Source organism: Paroedura picta, chromosome 3 (genome assembly GCF_049243985.1).
Source record: "Paroedura picta isolate Pp20150507F chromosome 3, Ppicta_v3.0, whole genome shotgun sequence".
Lineage (NCBI taxonomy): Eukaryota > Metazoa > Chordata > Lepidosauria > Squamata > Gekkonidae > Paroedura > Paroedura picta.
The window spans coordinates 52411933-52431258 of record NC_135371.1 but is presented as its reverse complement, the minus strand read 5'-3'; the positions used below and the strand labels follow the sequence as shown (position 1 = coordinate 52431258).

General features: G+C 44.4%; 1 protein-coding gene across 1 annotated transcript in view; it reads left to right on the top strand.

The window, feature by feature from the left end:
• The first annotated feature begins 368 nt into the window (after positions 1–368).
• The window catches only part of ATG7 (autophagy related 7), a 114265-nt gene continuing 95307 nt past the window's right edge, over positions 369–19326 (top strand). Inside the window, exons 1-9 of the mRNA XM_077325688.1 lie at positions 369–759; positions 1365–1419; positions 7577–7694; positions 10343–10420; positions 11752–11868; positions 12045–12194; positions 12835–12923; positions 16663–16784; positions 18131–18221. Coding sequence (XP_077181803.1) covers positions 585–759; positions 1365–1419; positions 7577–7694; positions 10343–10420; positions 11752–11868; positions 12045–12194; positions 12835–12923; positions 16663–16784; positions 18131–18221 — 995 coding nt within the window. The 5' untranslated portion in view covers positions 369–584. The remainder of the gene's footprint in view (positions 760–1364; positions 1420–7576; positions 7695–10342; positions 10421–11751; positions 11869–12044; positions 12195–12834; positions 12924–16662; positions 16785–18130; positions 18222–19326) is intronic.

Here is a 19326-nt window from a genome sequence, read left to right as displayed (position 1 = left end):
GATGCCGTCTCTGGACCTGGGGAGAAAGACACACAAGCCTTTCCCCTGCACTGGCTTAGGTGGAGTCACAAACCCAACGCCCTAATCAGACGGGGAGCCCCGTTAGCCCCCTACAAAAGAAAAGCCCAGGAGCCCTTTAGAGGCCGGCATATTTATCCCGGCATAATTCGGCGCAAGACTTTCGACCGAGGAATCCATGCAAAGCAGTGGAGGTCCAAAAGCGGGAGAACACTGCAGAGATTCCCCCATTCTACAGCGGCCACTCTTTCCTTCACAGAGCGACGTTCAAACGGAAGCCGCAAGTGACGGCCCAGAGCCAATTTGCCTCCCTCTGTGTTGTTTACCAAGCTTTGCAGACGTGTGCGCATGTCAGATTATGCGCAGAAGGCACGGCAAACATGGCGGCTCTCTGAGGCCGCTTCCGGTATTACAAGTCGGGAAATGAAGCCGAGAGGGAAGTTGCCCTCAGCGTATCCAGGGTGGCCGCTAATTCACGGTACACTTTTCATGAACGCTTGGAACTGACGGCGTATTTTTCAGCGGCTGACAGCGTTGCACGCTCCTTCCTAGCGGTCCTGTAAATCATGGCTCAAGCTGCAGGCAGACAGAGCCCGCCGGCGGCTGAGCATCCCAAGCTGCAGTTTGTCCCTTTCAGTAGTGCCTTAGATGCAGGCTTTTGGCACGAGCTGACTCAGAAGAAACTCAATGAGTACAAGTTGGATGAGACTCCGAAAACGATCAAGGGGTATTATTACAATGGTAAGTATAGAGTTAACTTGTTGCTTTCCAGGATTTTATTGTTGAATTCTAGTCTGTGCGTGCAGAGAGGGGAGATGTAAATCGCTGTGGAGAAATGGCCGGTTTATATAATTCTGAAAGTAATTTCATATATAGATTGAGACTGATCGCAGTGTGTACTTGCTTCTGAATCTTGAGTGTCTCCTCAATTGATAGTAAATCGCACTGAGTTCAGTGGGTAATCATACACAGGTGTGCAACTATCGCAATATGATTTTGAAAGTCTATCAGCTGCAGGCTGCTGTTGCAGTGAAAGAAAAGGGAAAACACAGTATGTGTCAATCTGGTAAACTCTGAAATTGCTTAACCTTACAATAAAGGAAGCCCTCAGTTTGGAAACCCTGAGAAAGATGTTACAGATAGTACATTTGGGAGGTCATTAATTCAAAGAAGAAACTTTGGCACTTAGCAGAGTCATGTGTTTCATTCTATAATCACTTTTAGGCAGTTATGTAGATATTAAAAGAAATATGGAGGGCTGCTAGTGGGGCGTTTAGCAGGGACAGTGACGTTTCTAAATGCTAATAGCTGCCACTGTTCTAAAGATCCTTTTATTTTATTTTTAGGAGACCCTGCTGGTATGCCAGCTCGTTTAACACTGGAATTTAGTGCTTTTGATGTGTAAGTAACTTTTCCGTTCTTGCCAAACTTATGAAAGAATTAGACCTTCCTTGTGTGTGTATCCACTATGTCTTGATGCTGTGATATAAAATGATATGTAGAGTTCTTTGTAGCACTGAGAGGCTACTAACAGTTTAACTCTGGGTGGAAAACATTCATGTACCAGTCTGTGTCAACATAACACAAGCATTATTTTTAAATTTTGCTTATTTGTATTTATACATCACTACAACTTATGCAGATGTTGAGTGTGTTCAAATCTCCTTGTTCAAAGAATTCAGGCTTTTGGAGAAGGCACTTGCAAGTCCCTTGGACTGCAAGGCGAACAAATCGGTCAGTCCTAGGCAGAGTCTGCACTTACTTTGTTTATTCCATTGTCGATCCTGTTGAATTCAGATGGCTTTGAACTCGAGGCTTCCTCTCCTCCCCCCCCCAATTGAAACAGGAAAGTGTTCTGCACGTGGTTAGGGAACCTCAGAAGAGGGGGAGGCAAATGGTGACTCTTTCTCTGTTTTCTTGAAGGGGGGAGAGTCAGAGGAGGGAGGAAAAAATCCTTTCTTTTCTTGAAGGGGGGGGGGTAAGAGGATCGAAGAAGGCAGAAAAAAAATCCAAGACCAACAGAAGTTGAGAGAAATTAGGGGCTTCTCCTTTAAGGCAGGCTTATCACATGACCACATGTGGCCAATCATGGGTTCTCTACTACGGAGGAGAGCCCAGATTCAAAACAATGTGATTTTTAAATATATTGAGGATTAAAAGCACTCTAAGATATCGCACAATAAAGGTAGGGTCACTCTGGATCAATCCTTCTTGCTGCAGAAGGAAAATTTAAATCGCCCCAAATCCAAACGGAAATCGCATTCTGTGTAGAGGGCAGGGACTGAATCGACCTGGGGTTGAAATAAAAGCTCCGTGCAGTTTACACCCAGGAGGAGATCAGCCCTGACTGCTCTTTAGAAGGCCGGATCCTGAAGATAAAACTCAAATACTTTGGCCACCTCATGAGAAGGAAGGACTCCCTGGAGAAGAGCCTAATTCTGGGAGCGATTAAGGGCAAAAGAAGAAGGGGACGACAGAATGAGGTGGCTGGATGTAGTCACTGAAGCAGTCGGTGCAAACTTAAATGGACTCCGGGGAAAGGTAGAGGAAAGGAAGGCCTGGAGGATCATTGTCCATAGGGTCACGATGGGTTGGACATGACTTCGCACCTAACAACACACCACAATTGGGGACCCAAAGCAGCTTATATCATTTTCCTTCTGTCCGTCTTATCTTTACAACAACCCAGTGATGTAGGCTCAGATATGAGGGCTTGACTGTTCCAAAGTTACACAGCAAGCTTACATGGCAGAACAAGGATTTGAGCTTGCAGCTCCTAGATCCTTGTCTGTCGTTCTAACCACTACATGACATTGGGTGACTCTGATATATTTCAGTGAAGAAACTGATCAAATATGAAACTCTGGCATAATGTAGTACAGCAGTACCACCATATGACATCTTCTTTAAATCAACTTCATTGATTTTCTGTTTCCAGGCTCAGTTTGAGGTGTTGGTAGTTCTCACGTTTAAAGCCTTACAAGGGTCCCAAGTGCTGTGTCTGAAGAACTATATCTCTGAGCCAATGTGCCAGCTGTACTCCCATCAGCTCTTCTTGCTGTTCCATCCCCTTAGAAGTATTGGATCCAGGCGAGAGCCCTTTCAGCTATCTCCCCCACTTAGTGGAGTCACCTGTCTGAGGATGTCCAGCCAACCCTGTATGCATATTTAGGGATGCCAGGCTGTTCTGTTTCAAAGAACATTTCAGTGATTATATGGATCTGTCTGTTATGGAGAGTTGTGTTTTTTGCTTTTGATGTCAGACCTGTTCTCTACATAGGACAAACAGGTCAAACCCTCCACCAAAGGATTAAAGGACAGAGGTCTGACATCAAAAACCACAGAACTGAAAAACCTGTAGGGGAACACTTCAGCCTTCCAGGACATTCAATAAGGGACCTGAATGTAGCTATTTTATTGTAAAGGAATTTCAAGAACAGGCTAGAAAGGGAGATTGCAGAAATGCAATATATTACAACACTCAAAACTATGACGTACCCTGGACTCAACAAAGACATAGGTTTTTTATCTCACTATGCATGGTAAACTTATTTAACTTGTGTATCCACATTCCCTCAATTTATTTTATTTGGGACAATGTGACTGTAATGTGATGGTAGTAATATGTAATGGAATTTTGAGTTTAACTCTCTGGTCTCAGGATGAGATAGTTGCCAGCGCAGCAATTCACTTGCAGGAATGTTTCACACTTGGATGGAGACAGATGGGGCCAGCAGTAAATGATAGGGTGGGAGTTGTTGATCACTGACATAGGTTGTCACCAATATGTTGATGAGACCCAGCTCTTCCTCCTGATGGATGGCCGCTCTGACTCTCCCCCAGAAACATTAGCCAGCTGCCTAGAAGCGGTGACGGGGTGGCTCAAGCAGAGTCGTCTGAAGCTCAACCCTTCAAAGACTGAGGTTCTGTGGCTGGGTAGGAAAGGTCCAAGTGAGGAAGCGCGCCTACCCAATCTGGATGGAGTGCAGCTAAAAGTGGCCCACTCCGCCAGGAACCTGGGAGTGATACAATGGCTCCCTCTCAATGGAGGCTCAGATCACAACGGTAGCTCGGCTGGCATTTTACCACCTTCACCAAGCCAAGCTACTAGCGCCCTACTTGGCCCCAGAACACCTGGCCACAGTGATCCAGGCGACGGTCACCTCTAGGCTGGACTTTTGTAACTTGCTCTACGCTGGCCTACCCTTATCCTTGATCCGGAAACTGCAACTGGTCCAGAACGCGGCTGCCAGGGTCCTCACAGCAACACCTCGGAGGTCCCACATCCGGCCCATCCTCCAGCAGCTGCGCTGGCTCCCGGTTGAAATCCGGATCAGGCTTAAGATGTTGGTTATCACCTTTAAGGCCATACGCGGTCTGGGCCCAGTATACCTGAGGGGCCACCTCTCCACCTACACTCCTCAAAGAGCCTTGCGCTCTACTACATCCAACCTCCTGGTGGTCCCTGGCCCCAAGGAAGCCCGCTTGACCTCAACCAGGGCCAGAGCTTTCTCCATTCTGGCCCCCACCTGGTGGAATGAGCTCCCAGAGGAGATCAGGGCCCTGACAGAACCTAGACAGTTCCTCAGGGCCTGTAAAAGGGAGCTCCTCCACCAGGCATTTGGTTGAGGTCGACCAAACTACCGTTTCCAGTTGGCTCCCAAGCTCCCCCACCCTACAACCAACACTAATCGGTTACCCACTGGGTCCAGTAAGAATTGAGCTGAGACTCTCACAAATTCTATTTTATAATCTTGTTACTGTTATTGTATCTGTTATTGTTATGTTACCATATGTTAATTGTATCCTTTCCTGTTTACTGTAACCCGCCCTGAGCCCTCGGGGAGGGCGGTATATAAATATAATAATAAAATAAAAATAAAATAGATAGTTTTATTTCTCCTATGTTTTTGTGAACTACAACTGAATTTGAGGGGACTGATTGGCTGTTCTGACAAAGAATTATCATATGGCTGTATTTGGATGTTGTGACACATTTTACTAATTTAACAGAATTAACTTTTGTTTTATATTCCCACTGTCATAATGGTAGTTCATAGTCTGAGGAAGAGTGCTTGCACTCAAAAGCTCACTTCTTGAATAAATCTTTGTTGGTCTTAAAGAAGATGAACAAAGTTTGAGTCCAGTAGCACCTTTAAGTCTGTTTCAGTGTATCTGAAGAAGTGTGCTTGCACACAAAAACTTATACCTTGAATAGAACTTTTTTGGTCGTAAAGGTGCCACTGGACTCAAGCATTGTTCTCCTGCTTTGTATCAACATGGCTACCCACCTATGGAAAGAAGTTGTAATCCAACACACTAATTTTCCACCTAAAGGGTAGGGCTCTCTTTTCTGTGCAGGAGAAAATGAGAAAGTAGGAATTCCGCACCTTCTGCACTTTGGTGTGCACTATCATGTCTGAATTCAGCCACCTAATTCTGCAAGTCTAGGACCAGGCCAAAGTGTATTTTACGTATCTTATAAAAAAAATTCAAAGTGTATAAGGGTCATAATGAAAGCCTTTATATAGCATTTCATTTTAAAAAAGTACACATTTGTAACGATTCTTGAATTTCAAAAATTAAAAAGTTCTACACCATTTACTCTTAGTGTCTTGCCTCATTGTTCAGAAAGTAAAGTTTACAAGTTCTTGTAAGAGAGTTTAAAAATCACTTTGTCTAGTGAAACCCTTACAAGAGAGGTTAAGAGAAGAGCTAAAAAGAGAGGTCTAGGTCTGTAAAGCTTAAGTAGGAAGAATATCCAGAGGGATGCTTAGGTCAGAGAGCTTTATTAGAATTTATTTAATTTAATTTATACCTTCTTTTACTCACCAATGGGGACCTGACGTGGCTGACATAGTTCTCATCTCTCTCTTTGTATCCTTTCCACAACTCTGTGAGGTTGGTTAGGTGGAGTGTGTGTAACTGTACATTATCATCCAGCATCTTGGAAGATGTGGTGCAGGACTGTTAAGAGTTGAGGAAAAGTAATAAGAAAGGGAAACCACCAGGAAAAGAATTTAGGGAGGCAGTAAGTGATAACTCTATTTTCACTAAATTATTATGATACTAGATCTAAAGCCCATTTTAATTTTAAATAAAATGGGTGCTAGATGGCCTGGGACCCCCCCCCCCGACTCCCAAAGGCTTTTGCGTACCCATGGATGATGTGGTGCGGGGCAGCAAGGCTGGCCGCGGCATCTGTGGGGCCACAGAAGCCTTTCTCCTCCTCCCCCCTCGGGACTGCGGAAGGCTTCAGGGGGGCCGGGCCTGGATTTCGGGGAAGCGGCCTACCTTTCTTCAGCGCTGGTGGCTCCTCTGCGGCTGGGAGCTGCAGGGGCGCTGTTTCACGGGCAGCCCTGAGGTGGGCAGCCACGTGGTGTGCTGCTGGGGTGGTGGCCCAGCTGCAGCGCTGGCGGTGGCATTCCAGCGGCGGCACGGATGGCGGCATTCCAGCGGCGACGCGGGCGGCGGCGGAGCGCCTCGGCGGGGGTGTTTTCGGGCCAACGGCGGCAGGCAGGCATTGGTCGGGGCCTGGGCGCGGCAGTGGGCGCGAAGGCCGGGGACAGGCAGGGATTGGGGAAGCGGAGCTCGGTTAAGTGGTGGGGTGGGGGTGGAAAGGGGGCGGGCGGAGTTGGCTGCGGACCGATGCTCGTGGTGGGTGTGGGAAGGGCGTGCGCCGGGGCAGGCGGGGATGGAGGTTTTGGTTCGTTGCTCGAGGCAGGTGGGCAGCGGTGTGCGGGGAGGGGGTGTGGGGTAGCGGCGAGTCCCGTCGGCGTTGGAGGGCAGTCGCTGGGTGGCGGGAAAGTCGTTTTCCCGGAGCCCAGCCTCCTCCCTGTCGGCCATCCGGGCAGGATGGCGGCTCGGGAGGACTGGAGTCTGTGGCACGGCATTCGGGACACGGGCCAAAGCGCTCCTCCCAATTAGACACTTAGCCCTGGAGTGCCACTTGGAGGAGCAAATCAGGAGCTGCTTCGTGGCTCCTGATTTGCTCCTCTGAGTTTTTATCCTAGACAGAGCCCACCCTAACTCCTCCCCAACAGCTCTTACTGCTTTATTTAATCCGCTCCGCAGGAGCGGATTAAAGATGGTAATATTACAGATCTTGGATTTTCTCATTCCTAGTAGATTATTGTTTGTTTTCTTGACGTTTTTATGATTGATACACATGGCTGGGGTTGAAAAGGGAAGTGTGGGTACCATCTTTTGACAAGTCAAAGAAAAATAGATAGTGCTAAATTGGCGCTGCTTCTGCTTAGGATGTGTCCTTATTCTCTTTCCTGTATCTTTCCCACCAGCCATATTTCTACAGCCAGCTCTTTGCCATCTGCAACTCAGGTTTGTGAAATTCCAGATGGATGGAAACCAAGCTTCTTTTAAAAATGTTATACAAAGTAACTGTGTAGTTTTCGGAACTGAGCCAAATTCTAATATTTTATAACTTATTTTCAGCATTGTATTTTGTGTGTATGTGCCTAGAGTACCAAAATCACCAGTTTATTGTTAACATGGTGACCAATATTGCCCTGTAGTTCCAAAAGTACTTTCTTTTTCTTAGGAATGCCCCAATACCAGCACATTGCTGCCCTGCAATTGGAACACTGTATAATACCAACACATTGGAGGCATTCAGATCCTGCGATAAAAAGTTTCTTCTTGATCAAGCGGCAAATGAGGTGAGCTAACAATGCCACACTATCTGTCATTTCCTCAGGAAGCACTTCCCTGGGGGGCACTTGCAAATTTGCTGTCTGTAGCTTGCACATGATTTGTTCTGTAGACTCCTGAACTTCCTGAACCTGCACCTGTCAAAATGACAGCCTGTAATTTTGACAGGTGCAGGTTCAGGAGATTCAGTACAGAACAGATCCTGTGCAAACTAGGGACATCAGAGTCACAGGGGACCTGCCCTGGATGCTCCTCTACATGTTCTCCAAGGTCTGCCCCTCGTTGCTTTGAAGTTTTGTAAAGATTTACATTGAGCTGAGACAACCTGTCTGGAAATGTGTCTATTCACCAATCAACCCAAACCTCTACAAAAAGCTTGAAAGTTCATGGGAAGTTCATGCCTCTTGACCTGCTATAAACTTCACTTCACCAACCACAAAACTACCAAAATTCATCACACATTTTAGTTTGTGAGAGCCAGTTCATTCCCATCCCTAGTCTGCGGTCAGTTGGCTTAGAAGGATAATCGCCTTATTTAAAGTTAGGCCATAGGTCCATCTACTGTCTACTTTAAGTGGCAGGAGCTTTACAAAGGTAGGAAAGGTCTGTTAAACTTTTTTAGATCTTTTAATTAGGTACACTGGATGAGCAGTGGCTTAGTGCAGCCTTTCTCAACTTTTGAAACATTCTTCAGGTTTTGAGAAACCCCATAATTAGCAATTGTGCAGAATATTTGGGAAGAATAGCTGTATATATATTTGCTCAGGGCTGTTCCTCTTCCCACCCCCTCCAGGACCATCATTGGCCATTGGGTGGGGGAGTTCGACATGGTCATCTATGGTCATATCACCTGATAAATGTTTAACAAGTTAAAAAAAATGAGATGAATTAACTCCCACCCACTTGGGAAACCCTTCCAGGGCAGTCAGGAAACCCTATGGTTTTATGAAACTGGGAATGGCAGAATATAAATGAAATTATTAATTAACTAGCAAGAAAGCCCATTGCAAGCAGAAATGCAATGCGCGCTAGGACCCAGGGGACACTGGGAGGTGCAGATATCTATCTATCTCTCTCTCCCCCCCTCTCCCTGCGTGTCTCTGTGTGCCTCGCAGCAGAAGGCATAGCAGGTAATTAGGGCTGGTTTGTAGGAGGGAAGGAGGGCTGGTGTGCAGTTTGGGGCAGCTCTGTCTGTCTCTCTCTCCCTCCATCACAGCAGGAGCATCTCTCTCTGTGTCTCTGTCAGCAGCTTGGGGCAGTTCTTTCTGTGTCTCTCTCTGCCTCCCTTGCAGCCGGAGTGATAGGAGGGAATGAGGGCTTGTATTCGGTCTGGCAGGGCTCTGTCTCTCTCTGTCTCTGGCGTGACTGAGAGGAACATGGCTAGCATCCAGGGAGGGTGGGAGCTTTAGGGGCAGAGCCAGTCAGGGGTGCAGCCAGCGTTGCTGGCTGCATCCTGATCGCCGTATTCCAACTTGGACAGCCAGACACGTTCCACCCCCCAGGCTGTTTCACAAATATATAGAGGAACCATGGATAAGGCAAACTACAGTCTGTTTGCTCTTTACAAATCAGACTGCAAACCACCATTTGTTTCCATGTGCAATTCTGATTTGCAATGCAAGTCCAAGCTACAGTTAGAGGAGTCTGATGTAACTGCAAACTATGGTTTTGCAGAAAAACATGATCTAACTAATCAGACTGTGCCACGGGAGCACAGGGAGATAAACAACATCAGCAAACCCAAAGGTCCTTCAAAGTACATCCACAAAGCACCAAACAGAACTATTGCATTTCACCTGAAGACAAGCTTTTCAAAACTGCTTCCATGTGCAGTAGTCTTTTGCCGAGGGACGTCACCGCCGCCACCTGAGCCCCTGATCCGCTTGCTTTTCCACCGGCGCCCCTGACTTCCCGCCACCCACTGGGGGCGCTGCCAGCAGCAGCTGCGCAGTGCCACGTTGAGGTAGAGCCCCAGCCATGGTGGCCTCTGGAGAGTACCAAAGGTGAGCCGGCAGCAGAGTGGCAGGGCAGGCCCCGAGACAGCAGCTGGGAAGGAGGACGAGGAGGAGCCGCGGCCCAGTACTGACTGATCCACGGACCGGGGATGGGGACAGCTGAGAGGAACCATGGATAAGGATGGTAGAACATCTGTTTTGCATGCAAAAAGATCTTCAGTTAAATCCCCAATATCTCTATTTTTTGAAAGGATAAGATAATAGTGGGTGATGTAAAAGACCCTCACAGGAGACTCCATAGAGAGGAATGGGAAGGCGACTGTAAGCCACTTTGAGCCTCCTTCGGGTAGGGAAAAGCGGCATATAAGAACCAACTCTTCTTCTTCTTCTTCTAGAACTGCTGCCAATCAAGCTTGAATATATTAACCTTGACTGACCAGTGGTTAGAGTTAGTATAAAACAATACCCTGTACTTATGTAAGACTACAGGGATCTAACACAAATGTAAATTGTCATGTTCTGCTTGGTTATGGGAGTTTCCTTATTACAACCACTCATGTTTATAGAAGTCATTCTAGGACATGAATGATACAGGTAGGTACCGAAAGATACAAGAATCTTCCTAATGTATTTGTTTTAGTTTTGGAATCCTACAGGTAAATTGATAGTATCTGATATTGATTTCTGTTTCTCACGGTTAGATATGGGATTCAATAAAATCAGGTGAAGCCGTTGAAAATCCTGTCTTGCTAAACAGATTTCTGCTACTGACATTTGCAGTGAGTAAATGTTTCATATTTGTATGTAAAATTTATTGTGATAGTCTTCTTAATCTTGATAGTCAGCTAATAGATCATGAATCTTACAGGATTAGGCTCAACACTCATGTAGGCTCTGGAATCTTCTGTATTGCCTAGCAAGTTACTTCCGTCAACATTATCCTATAAATGACTGTTTGCAGATTAGTTTTAACACCATTTTTGCATACTAAAAGAGTTTTCAAACAGTTTATATCAGCTGTAACATTGAAAGCTATAGAGCAGCGATCCCCAACCTGTGGGCTGCGGACCACATGTGGTCCTTCGACTAATTGGAGGTGGGCCCCGAAGGACGCCTTCTCTCCCCCCCCCCCGGCCCTTTAGTTCATCTCCCCCAGCCCTTTACAACACACTTCATTGTTGTGGCGTGTCTGTATCTTATTTTGAAGGGATGTTTAAACATTACCATAGCGATCAGAGAGCGCTAGGGCAGTGGTTGAGAGTAGAGGAGTAAACTACCCCCCCCACCGGGCCTCAGTAAAAGGTGTTGAGTGGTCCCTGGTTAGTGGTCCCCAGCGTTGAGTGGTCCCCGATGATAAAAAGGTTGGGGACCACTGGTTTAGAGGACCAAAACTAATAACAAGTGGAAGGTTATTTGGATAAAATTAGGGACTGCACTTCTGTGAGGTTTACTTGTACTCTGATTTTTCTTTGGATTGAGCCTAGAAAAGTATCACAAACTGATGCTTAAAACTCAAATTCTAAAATCAGCTTTGGAATTTTGCACAGAATCATTAAATACAGAAAACCAAGCTAGTGTATGTGTGCAGTATTCTCCCCTCCCGGGGTAGTGCTTTCAAAAAAATTCTGATGTACACAAATTCTTCTTTATAGGTTGTGATTTTGTGTGTCTATTTTATAAGATTTTATATGTAATTTTAAAAAGAGAATTGTATATTTTTTTTACTTGTAACTTGGGCTAAAATGTCAAAATTAAATAACTGTAGGTTCAGGACTTCTTACTTCAGATATTCGGCATTTCAAGGGCAGATTGTGTCAACGTTTTAAAAGTAGAATTTTAATGCACTTCTTAATAAATACATTCATTTTGTTTATTTTTCAAAGTATTTTTAAGGTTGGTTCCTCTTACTTCTCTTTCAGTGTACTTCTCAGTCACTGCACTTTACATCCCATCTTGATTCCTAGATGTAAATATGGATAGTAGGATTTGTGTGGCAGAGTCCAGTTGTGGCAATGTCATGGTGCAGCTAGTAGTTATATTTTGCACATATTCTTTTCTTGCATTGTAAAACCATTTTTCTAACACATATATACACAATTTCCTTCCCTAGGATTTAAAGAGATATCGTTTCTATTACTGGTTTTGTTACCCTGCACTTTGTCTCCCTGAAGGCATCCCTTTGGTTCAGCAGCCTGTGTGTCTTGCGGCAAGGTTCTCTCCAATTCAGGTACGTAAACAAATACTATGGTAAAATCTTGTGCGTGCTTATCATTGTCATCATCATCATTAGTTTAAAAAATGAAAAGATTTATTATTTCTTATTTGTGTACTAATTTCTTATTACTCTACTAAGTAAGAATTTCAGTTCTAAGAGTACTTTGAGTTGATCTGTTTTTCTTCCAGGTTAAATCACTTCAAAGTGCTTATGATGAACTTTGCCAGAAAGAAGGTCATACAGCTTTGTCTTATTTTTTAGTCAAGTACTATGATGATTCAGTTCTTGTGTCTTTGCTTAAAAACTGGGATGATTTCTTCCCTGATCCAAAGGAAAAAGTAAGTAGAGGTACTAATGTAAGATTCTATGGCTGAATTTTGTTTGACTAATCATTCATACATTTGATTCTATTCATTCGTGCTGACTTGTTATTTGATGTTCTTGGAAAATAAATTACAGAATTCAGGCTGAGCAAAAACTATTGGGCTAGTTGACTATCTGAAAAGCAACCTTTCAAAAAGATCAAAATGTATTTGAGATTGATATTATCTGTATTTCCTGGTTCAGAAGTTAACAGCTTTAATCAACGAATGAGTTAAGTTAAAACTTTATGAATTTATCTAGATTAATCGTTCTTATACCTTTCTTGGAAAAGGTCTCTATCTTGCTGCATCACACAATAGACTGTAGCCCTTTCCTAGAAAGTGATCCTTCAGTCCAAGGATGGGTTTGTAGAACTAGTTGTACAGTTCTTTAGAATTTTGCAAATTAGTAAATACATTAACCTGTAAGTTCCATAGAGCACTATTTGCTGCCATGACATAGAAACTGTATACTTTTAAGTATGTCTCTCCAGCTTGTTTAGGCAGTATAGAATATATTAGTGTGGAATAAATTTACAGTAAATATAAATAGTACTCAGTAAATGCTAAATTTCTCATCTCTTATATTGTATTAATGTGAGCGATTTCTTTTCAGGTGATACTGGCTGTTTATGACCCTTGTAACTTTGCCCAGTATCCAGGATGGCCACTGAGAAATTTACTGGTCTTGGCAACACAGCAATGGTACTTATTTTTAAATGCTGACGTCACTGAGATTTCCTTAAATGTCCCACCTGTAGCTTTATTTATTAGGAAGTAAAATTTATTAAACTTGGTGAAACTTGCTTCTGAGTAAATGTGTAGAATTGGGATGTAAGTCTTTATTTGTCTTCATATAAGATGGAACTTTTTTCTTGACCTGCATAGCTAGCTGCTGTTAATACTTTAAAGCCAGTATGGCATTGTGTTTAGAATGATTGGGCATAGGGAGACCTGGTTCAAATCCTTATGTGCATTGTCTAGAATTCTCCAAAAATCACACATGTAGGGCCACAAGCCAAAGAAACGTAGAGATTAATTTCAAAGAGCAGCACCTCCTACAGGGAAATCTGCCTTTGAACTTCCAAAGGCAAAATACATCAAGGTTGTAAAGATTTTTCAAAATTGGCTACCTACCATTGCACTTTGGATCTTGTATTATTTTCAATACATAGCTTGTATTTATGGCCTCTGGTTGGATTTTTAAAAGAGGTTAGATCAGTATAGTACTCTGTACCTCATGGAGAGCTACATTCACAATTGGAAAAAACCAAAAGAGCCACTTGTCTATTGCATGCCCTGTGTACCATTCCCCCAAACACTAAGATACAGCAATATAAGATGCAACTATTAATATGTAATTCTAGCCTCTTTAATAGTCTGAATATCCCAGAGCAGACTGAGCTCTTTTGGAGCTTGTAAGGTAGGTAGGGTCCTTTCATGGTTAGTAAGAGCCTCTTTGGCGCAGAGTGTTAAGGCAGCAGACATGCAGTCTGAAAGCTCTGCCCATGAGGCTGGGAGTTCGATCCCAGCAGCCGGCTCAAGGTTGACTCAGCCTGCCATCCTTCCAAGGTCGGTAAAATGAGTACCCAGCTTGCGGGGGGGGGGGGGGTAAACGGTAATGACTGGGGAAGGTACTGGCAAACCACCCCGTATTAAGTCTGCCATGAAAACTCTAGAGGGCGTCACCCCAAGGGTCAGACATGACTCGGTGCTTACACAGGAGATACCTTTACCTTTACCTTTTTACTTGCATGGGAAACCCTTAAGGAAGACTTGGGTTACTATGCAGAGGAAGGCAGTGGCAAACCACCTCTGCTCATCTGTTGCCTTGAAGGGGTGGCCATGTGGTGGTTACAATTTGACAGCACTTAATTATATAGTAGCAATAATAACTTGGATAGCCAATCCTATTAGAGCCTAGAGGTTAGGCAGGGCTGGTTTTTGGATAGGAGACCACCAAGGAAGCCTGGGGCTGCTGTGCAGAGGAAGACAGTGGCAAGCCTTCTCTGCTCATCTCTTGCCTTGAAAGCTCCATGGCATGAAAATTCATGAATGGGTTGCATCTCAGTGGCATGGTTTTACTTACAAACTTTTGAATTATGAAAATACCTCTGCATACATAGAATTGTCTCTTCCTACCATTGTTGAAACTTGGTGTTTGCAATGCAGAGAAAGCTGCTCTGTCTGCCATCCTGGATTTAGAGCAATTGAAGACGTTGCACTCAGCTAGGAATATGGGTGTAATCCTTGATGCTTCCCTTACAATCGAAGCTCAGGTCACCAGAGTAGCCAGGTGGCATTTTTCCATCTATGCTAAGCGAGGCTCCTAGCCCCCTATCTGTCCCTGAAACACCTGGCCACAGTGATCCACACAATAATAATCTCCAGACTGGATTTCTGTAATTCACTCTACACGGGTCTTCCCTTGGTTTTGACCTGGACGTTTCAGCTGGTACCAACTGCAGCAGCTAGGGTCCTCATGAGAACACCTTAGAGCAGGGGTAGTCAACCTGTGATCCTCCAGATGTTCATGGACTACAATTCCCATGAGCCCCTGCCAGTAAACTGAGCCTCCGGGGAGGGCGGTATATAAGTATGATAAATAAATAAATAAAATAAATAGTCCACAGACATCTGGAGGACCACAGGTTGATTACCCCTGCCTTAGAGGGTTCACATCCAGCCAGTACTGAGGCAGTTGCATTGATTGCCAGTTAAGCACCAGATCAAGTCCAAGATGCTGGTATTAACCTTATAAAGCAGTGGTTTTCTACCTTCCTAATGCCACAACCCTTAAATACAGTTCCTCATGTTGTGGTGACCCCCTACCATTAATACATCATGTGCAGTAGTTATTGTTTCAAGAGGTTTGCAAAAAAGAAACTCATATTTAAAGTCGCCATCATTAATATACCTCATTAATTTAACCTACCTCTTCTGATATTCTGAGTTGTGGGAGGCCAGGTACGTAGGAAGGAAGAGTTCTTTTGTATTTTTAAAAAGATGTTCTGTACCCTGTGCCACTCGGTTAAAAAATGCCAGGGTCCTCTGGTCACTGAGGGAGCCAGATTGATTGGCTAGCTTGGGAAGGGTTGGTCTTAGGAAGCCCCCACCCCTGAAAATCTTTTCTAGAGAGGAGATGCCTGCGTTGTCAGGGGGCAGCAGATTACTTTCATACCTTTCTGGCATGTCAGCTGTCTGCCAGTCAATCCGTGCGCACAAAAAGAACAGGATTGTCGAATAGGGCAGCGTTGAGAGTCAGTGAGCGCGCATGTAAGGGAGAGGAGGGGGCACGGCGGTGAGGGGCTCTGTTTGAGAACGGGGCCAGTGAGGTGGCAGGATCTCGGTGCTGGTGCTAGCCATGCCCCACTTTTGGGGTGCCGGCACTCCCCTGGTGTGTCTTTGCGCTTCGCTCTTGGGCACTGCCAGCCAGGCGGCTCTGCCAGCAACTCTTGCGCTCGTGGGGAGCCGAGGGGGTTGTTGTCACTGCAGCTGGCTCCCCTTCTCCCCCCTCCCCCTCCCCCTCCCCCTCCTCCTCCCCAGCCGCCTCACCTCCCACTCGTGCATCACCTGCTCAGCGCTCCTGAGCCATGCTGTGCCAGGCTTGCCCTCCTCGCCTCTTGTTATGGTTTCCTCCCCCGCTCTCCAGATCAGGATGAACTCAGCCCGCACCCAAGCAGAGGCGGTTCTGACGGTCCAGCCAGCTCAGGATGGTGCCGAGCAGCAGCCGCCCAAGAAAGATGTGGAACTGCACCTGGTGAAGGAGATGGATAGAGAAGCATTGGAAATATGTGTTTTCCGATGGTCTTTGGTGACCCCTGTGAATAGGTCGCTCGACTTCCAAAGGGGTCGTAACCCACAAGTTTAGAACCGCTGCTTTAAGGCTATATACAGTCTGGACACCACGTACTTGAGAGACCCTCTGTTTTCCTGTGCCCCCAGCAGTGCTCTTTGTTCTGAGGGTACAAATGGATTGATGATCCCTGGTACGTGAGAAGTTCACCTGTCCTCGACCAGAGTCAGGGCCCTGCTTGGTGGAATGAGCTCCTGGAAGAGTTGAGGGCCTTGCTGGAGCTAATTCAGTTCCTCAAATGGAATTATTTCACCAGGCCTTTGGTTGAGGTCAGATTGACAGAAGATCTTGCCCCTCCTCTGAGATTCACGTTAGCAACATCACCCCTGAGGGGACTTGGGATTGACTTGGTGGATCAGGCAGACTGGGGAGGGATGGGGTTTAGAACTCTGGGGGGTTATAGATTGTATTTTTCTATGATTTTACTGTATGTTTTATTCTTAGCCTCCACAGGATAACAGGCCGGGAGCTTCCAATATTAGGCTTCCATCTTTTTCAAAGACTTATCTGTTAGACTGAAGCTCCTAGCTAACCACCATTCCTCTTTTTGCTCTGCTTTTGCTAACTCAGATGTTTTGTTACTGACAGGGGGGTCCATCTCCATACAGTTGAAGTGATCTGCTTCAGGGACAGGACCATGCAAGGAGCCAGAGACATTTCACACAGCACAATTTTTGAAATAGAGCTTCCACAAGTGACGCTGAGTTTAAGTAATCCATATTTTGAAATTTGTGACTCAATGTTTCGACTATTGAAGTTAATATCGCTATTGCATTGGGAGGGGAGGTGTTACGTTTCCATAAAACCTGTGAAAGATGTTTAGTCCTGTTCTCTGTGTATGTTTAGAGCTGTTCAACTGTTAAGGATTATTCAGCCAAACAGCCTTATCAAAATGTCTATGCATTTTGATAGACTGATTGCAAGCACAAAAGAGATTATCTTCTGTAATTTCACTCATTGTTTTGTCTAGGGCTAATGCTGCTTTTCTCAAGAGCTCCCTCAGTAATGAAAGATGAGGTAGCCTAGTTTCAGTAGAATTTATTGCCAGATAATATTGGCAGAGAGCAGCCACTAGAGTTTTTAATTAATTGTAGGCCTGAATATTTGACCTGGCCCCTTGTTAGGCTGAATTCTCGAAACAGTAATTTCCCAATAGGCCACAACCTCTTGAAGCCATCAGTGATACTCTGGGGCCTTTACTATTGCTGGCTTCTGACACATGAATGAATCATTATTAATCATTTTTAATGTATGTAGTGCCTTATCTCTATTTCATTCCCTAAAGATAGAATTGTTTTGGCTTGCTCAAGGAGTTTAGTGACAGAGCACAGATTCAAATATAATGCATACCTTAACTCGTACCACATGGGCAACATTAGCAGACTGAGAAATTAAGGTAATGCAGTGCTTAAAGTTCCTGTGTTACATGCAATAATAATCGTTGTTACATAATAAAATATATTTAGCAGAGTATAACTAGTGTTTCCTAGAACATTCTAGAAATTAGATAGATTAAATATAATTATAATAAAATCACAATATTGTACAGGAAAGACCTCTCTTTCTCCTCTACCTTTTCTGTCTTTCGGCTGTGGTGAATCTTAGTGAATGGGTTGTATCCAGCATAGTGTTTCCTTGAGCGCATGGACTTCATTCCGACAGAGCACAGCTTCATGGTTCCCTGCTCCAGCAACAGCCCAAATGCCCCCCTCCCCAAATCCTGGTCCTGGGAGTCTTTTTTCTTCAATGAGAAATATTTCAGGGAGCATTCTGGGTTACTGTGAAAGTTGCTATCTGTGGGCAGAAATCCTGGCACCACCTTGAAATGCTGTGCTTTATCCTCTTTGTAGAATGCTTTGAGTTGTGGGCTAAGCTGTTATTGACTGGCTTATTCAAGATATTCTAACATAGAAGAACTTTGAAAATTCTATGGTAAATGTGGATAATTGCCATAATTCTGTGGTGTTTCTGATAACAACTTTAAATCCCCCAGATTGTTCGTAAATTCATATTCTTTAATACAATGTTTTGTTTTTTCTATTGTTTGGTAATGCAGATTGTCCGAAAGCTGTTGGATGGGAGAAAAATCAAAAAGGAAGTATGGGCCCAAGAATGGTTAATCTAAGTGAGTGTATGGATCCCAAAAGGTATGCAGTGTTAGAAGTCTTCATGATCATTAGGTCATGCTAGAAGTGGATGCTAGAAGTATGTTCCTATTGAACCTTGTTTCCTCAAGCAAATATTGCACATATTTATTTGAGAAATAAGGGGGGGGATTGCCTGCTCCCCCAACCCCTTCAGCCAGTGCAAACCACCAAGAGGGGAAGGATGCAGTTTCACCCATTCTCCTGTCCTTGCTGCAGCCCCTCACTTTGTGGAGTATTTTGTTCAAAGGTTTTCCTAACCCACAAAGGATTTTGGAACAAACAGCAGGCTTCTGAAGGAAGGCAGCTGCAGGATCTTCTCCACCAACTCCTTTTGCAGTCTTCTCAGCAGAATTAGTGGAGACAGCAGACTTCTTTCCATTGTAGTAGGCAGTTCGTTTTTCAGACACATTATGTGTCTTTGCAGATCAGGATGGTAATGGAGGAACTGCATGGTGCCCATCCCTGCTCTGAACTAACCATGTGAAATGGTCTGTTTCTGTTTCCCTCTGGGTCATTAGTGTCACATTTCAGGGGAGGCTTAAATGTAGTAATGTCCATGTCAGATGAGAATTAGTGTTTGAGAAGGTGGAAGCTAGGCAACCAAACTAGTTTTCCCTCCACTTTTTCCATAACATTTGCCGGAGTTTTGAGACCAAACTTAAAATGAAACTCAATTCCGTCTCTAAGTAGATACTTGAAATCGAAATATGGCATCTTAGTATGTAAGGAAGTTGCTGATATGTGGTACCATATGTTTTGTTCCCAGATATAAAACACTGACTACCTGGCTAGTTGTTTTTTTTTTTTAACCAATGTTTAAAATAAGCATTTGTAGATCTCAAGATATTTAGTAATTTCTTTCATTCAGCTATTAGATAGTGTCACAAGAGGACTATAATCTTTTGAGATAAGGAAGCTGAAAATAACCTGATACTGTACTGTCTCAGCTATTGTCCTGTAAGCAGAAACATTTAAAGAGATGGTTTAACTTAAACCATTTCAGAAAGGCAGCCATTTTGAATCTGCCGTAACAAAATAAGGCAGAATTTCAGTGGCGGCTTAAAGACTAGCATCATTTATTTCAGCATCAGCTCTTGTGAGTCAG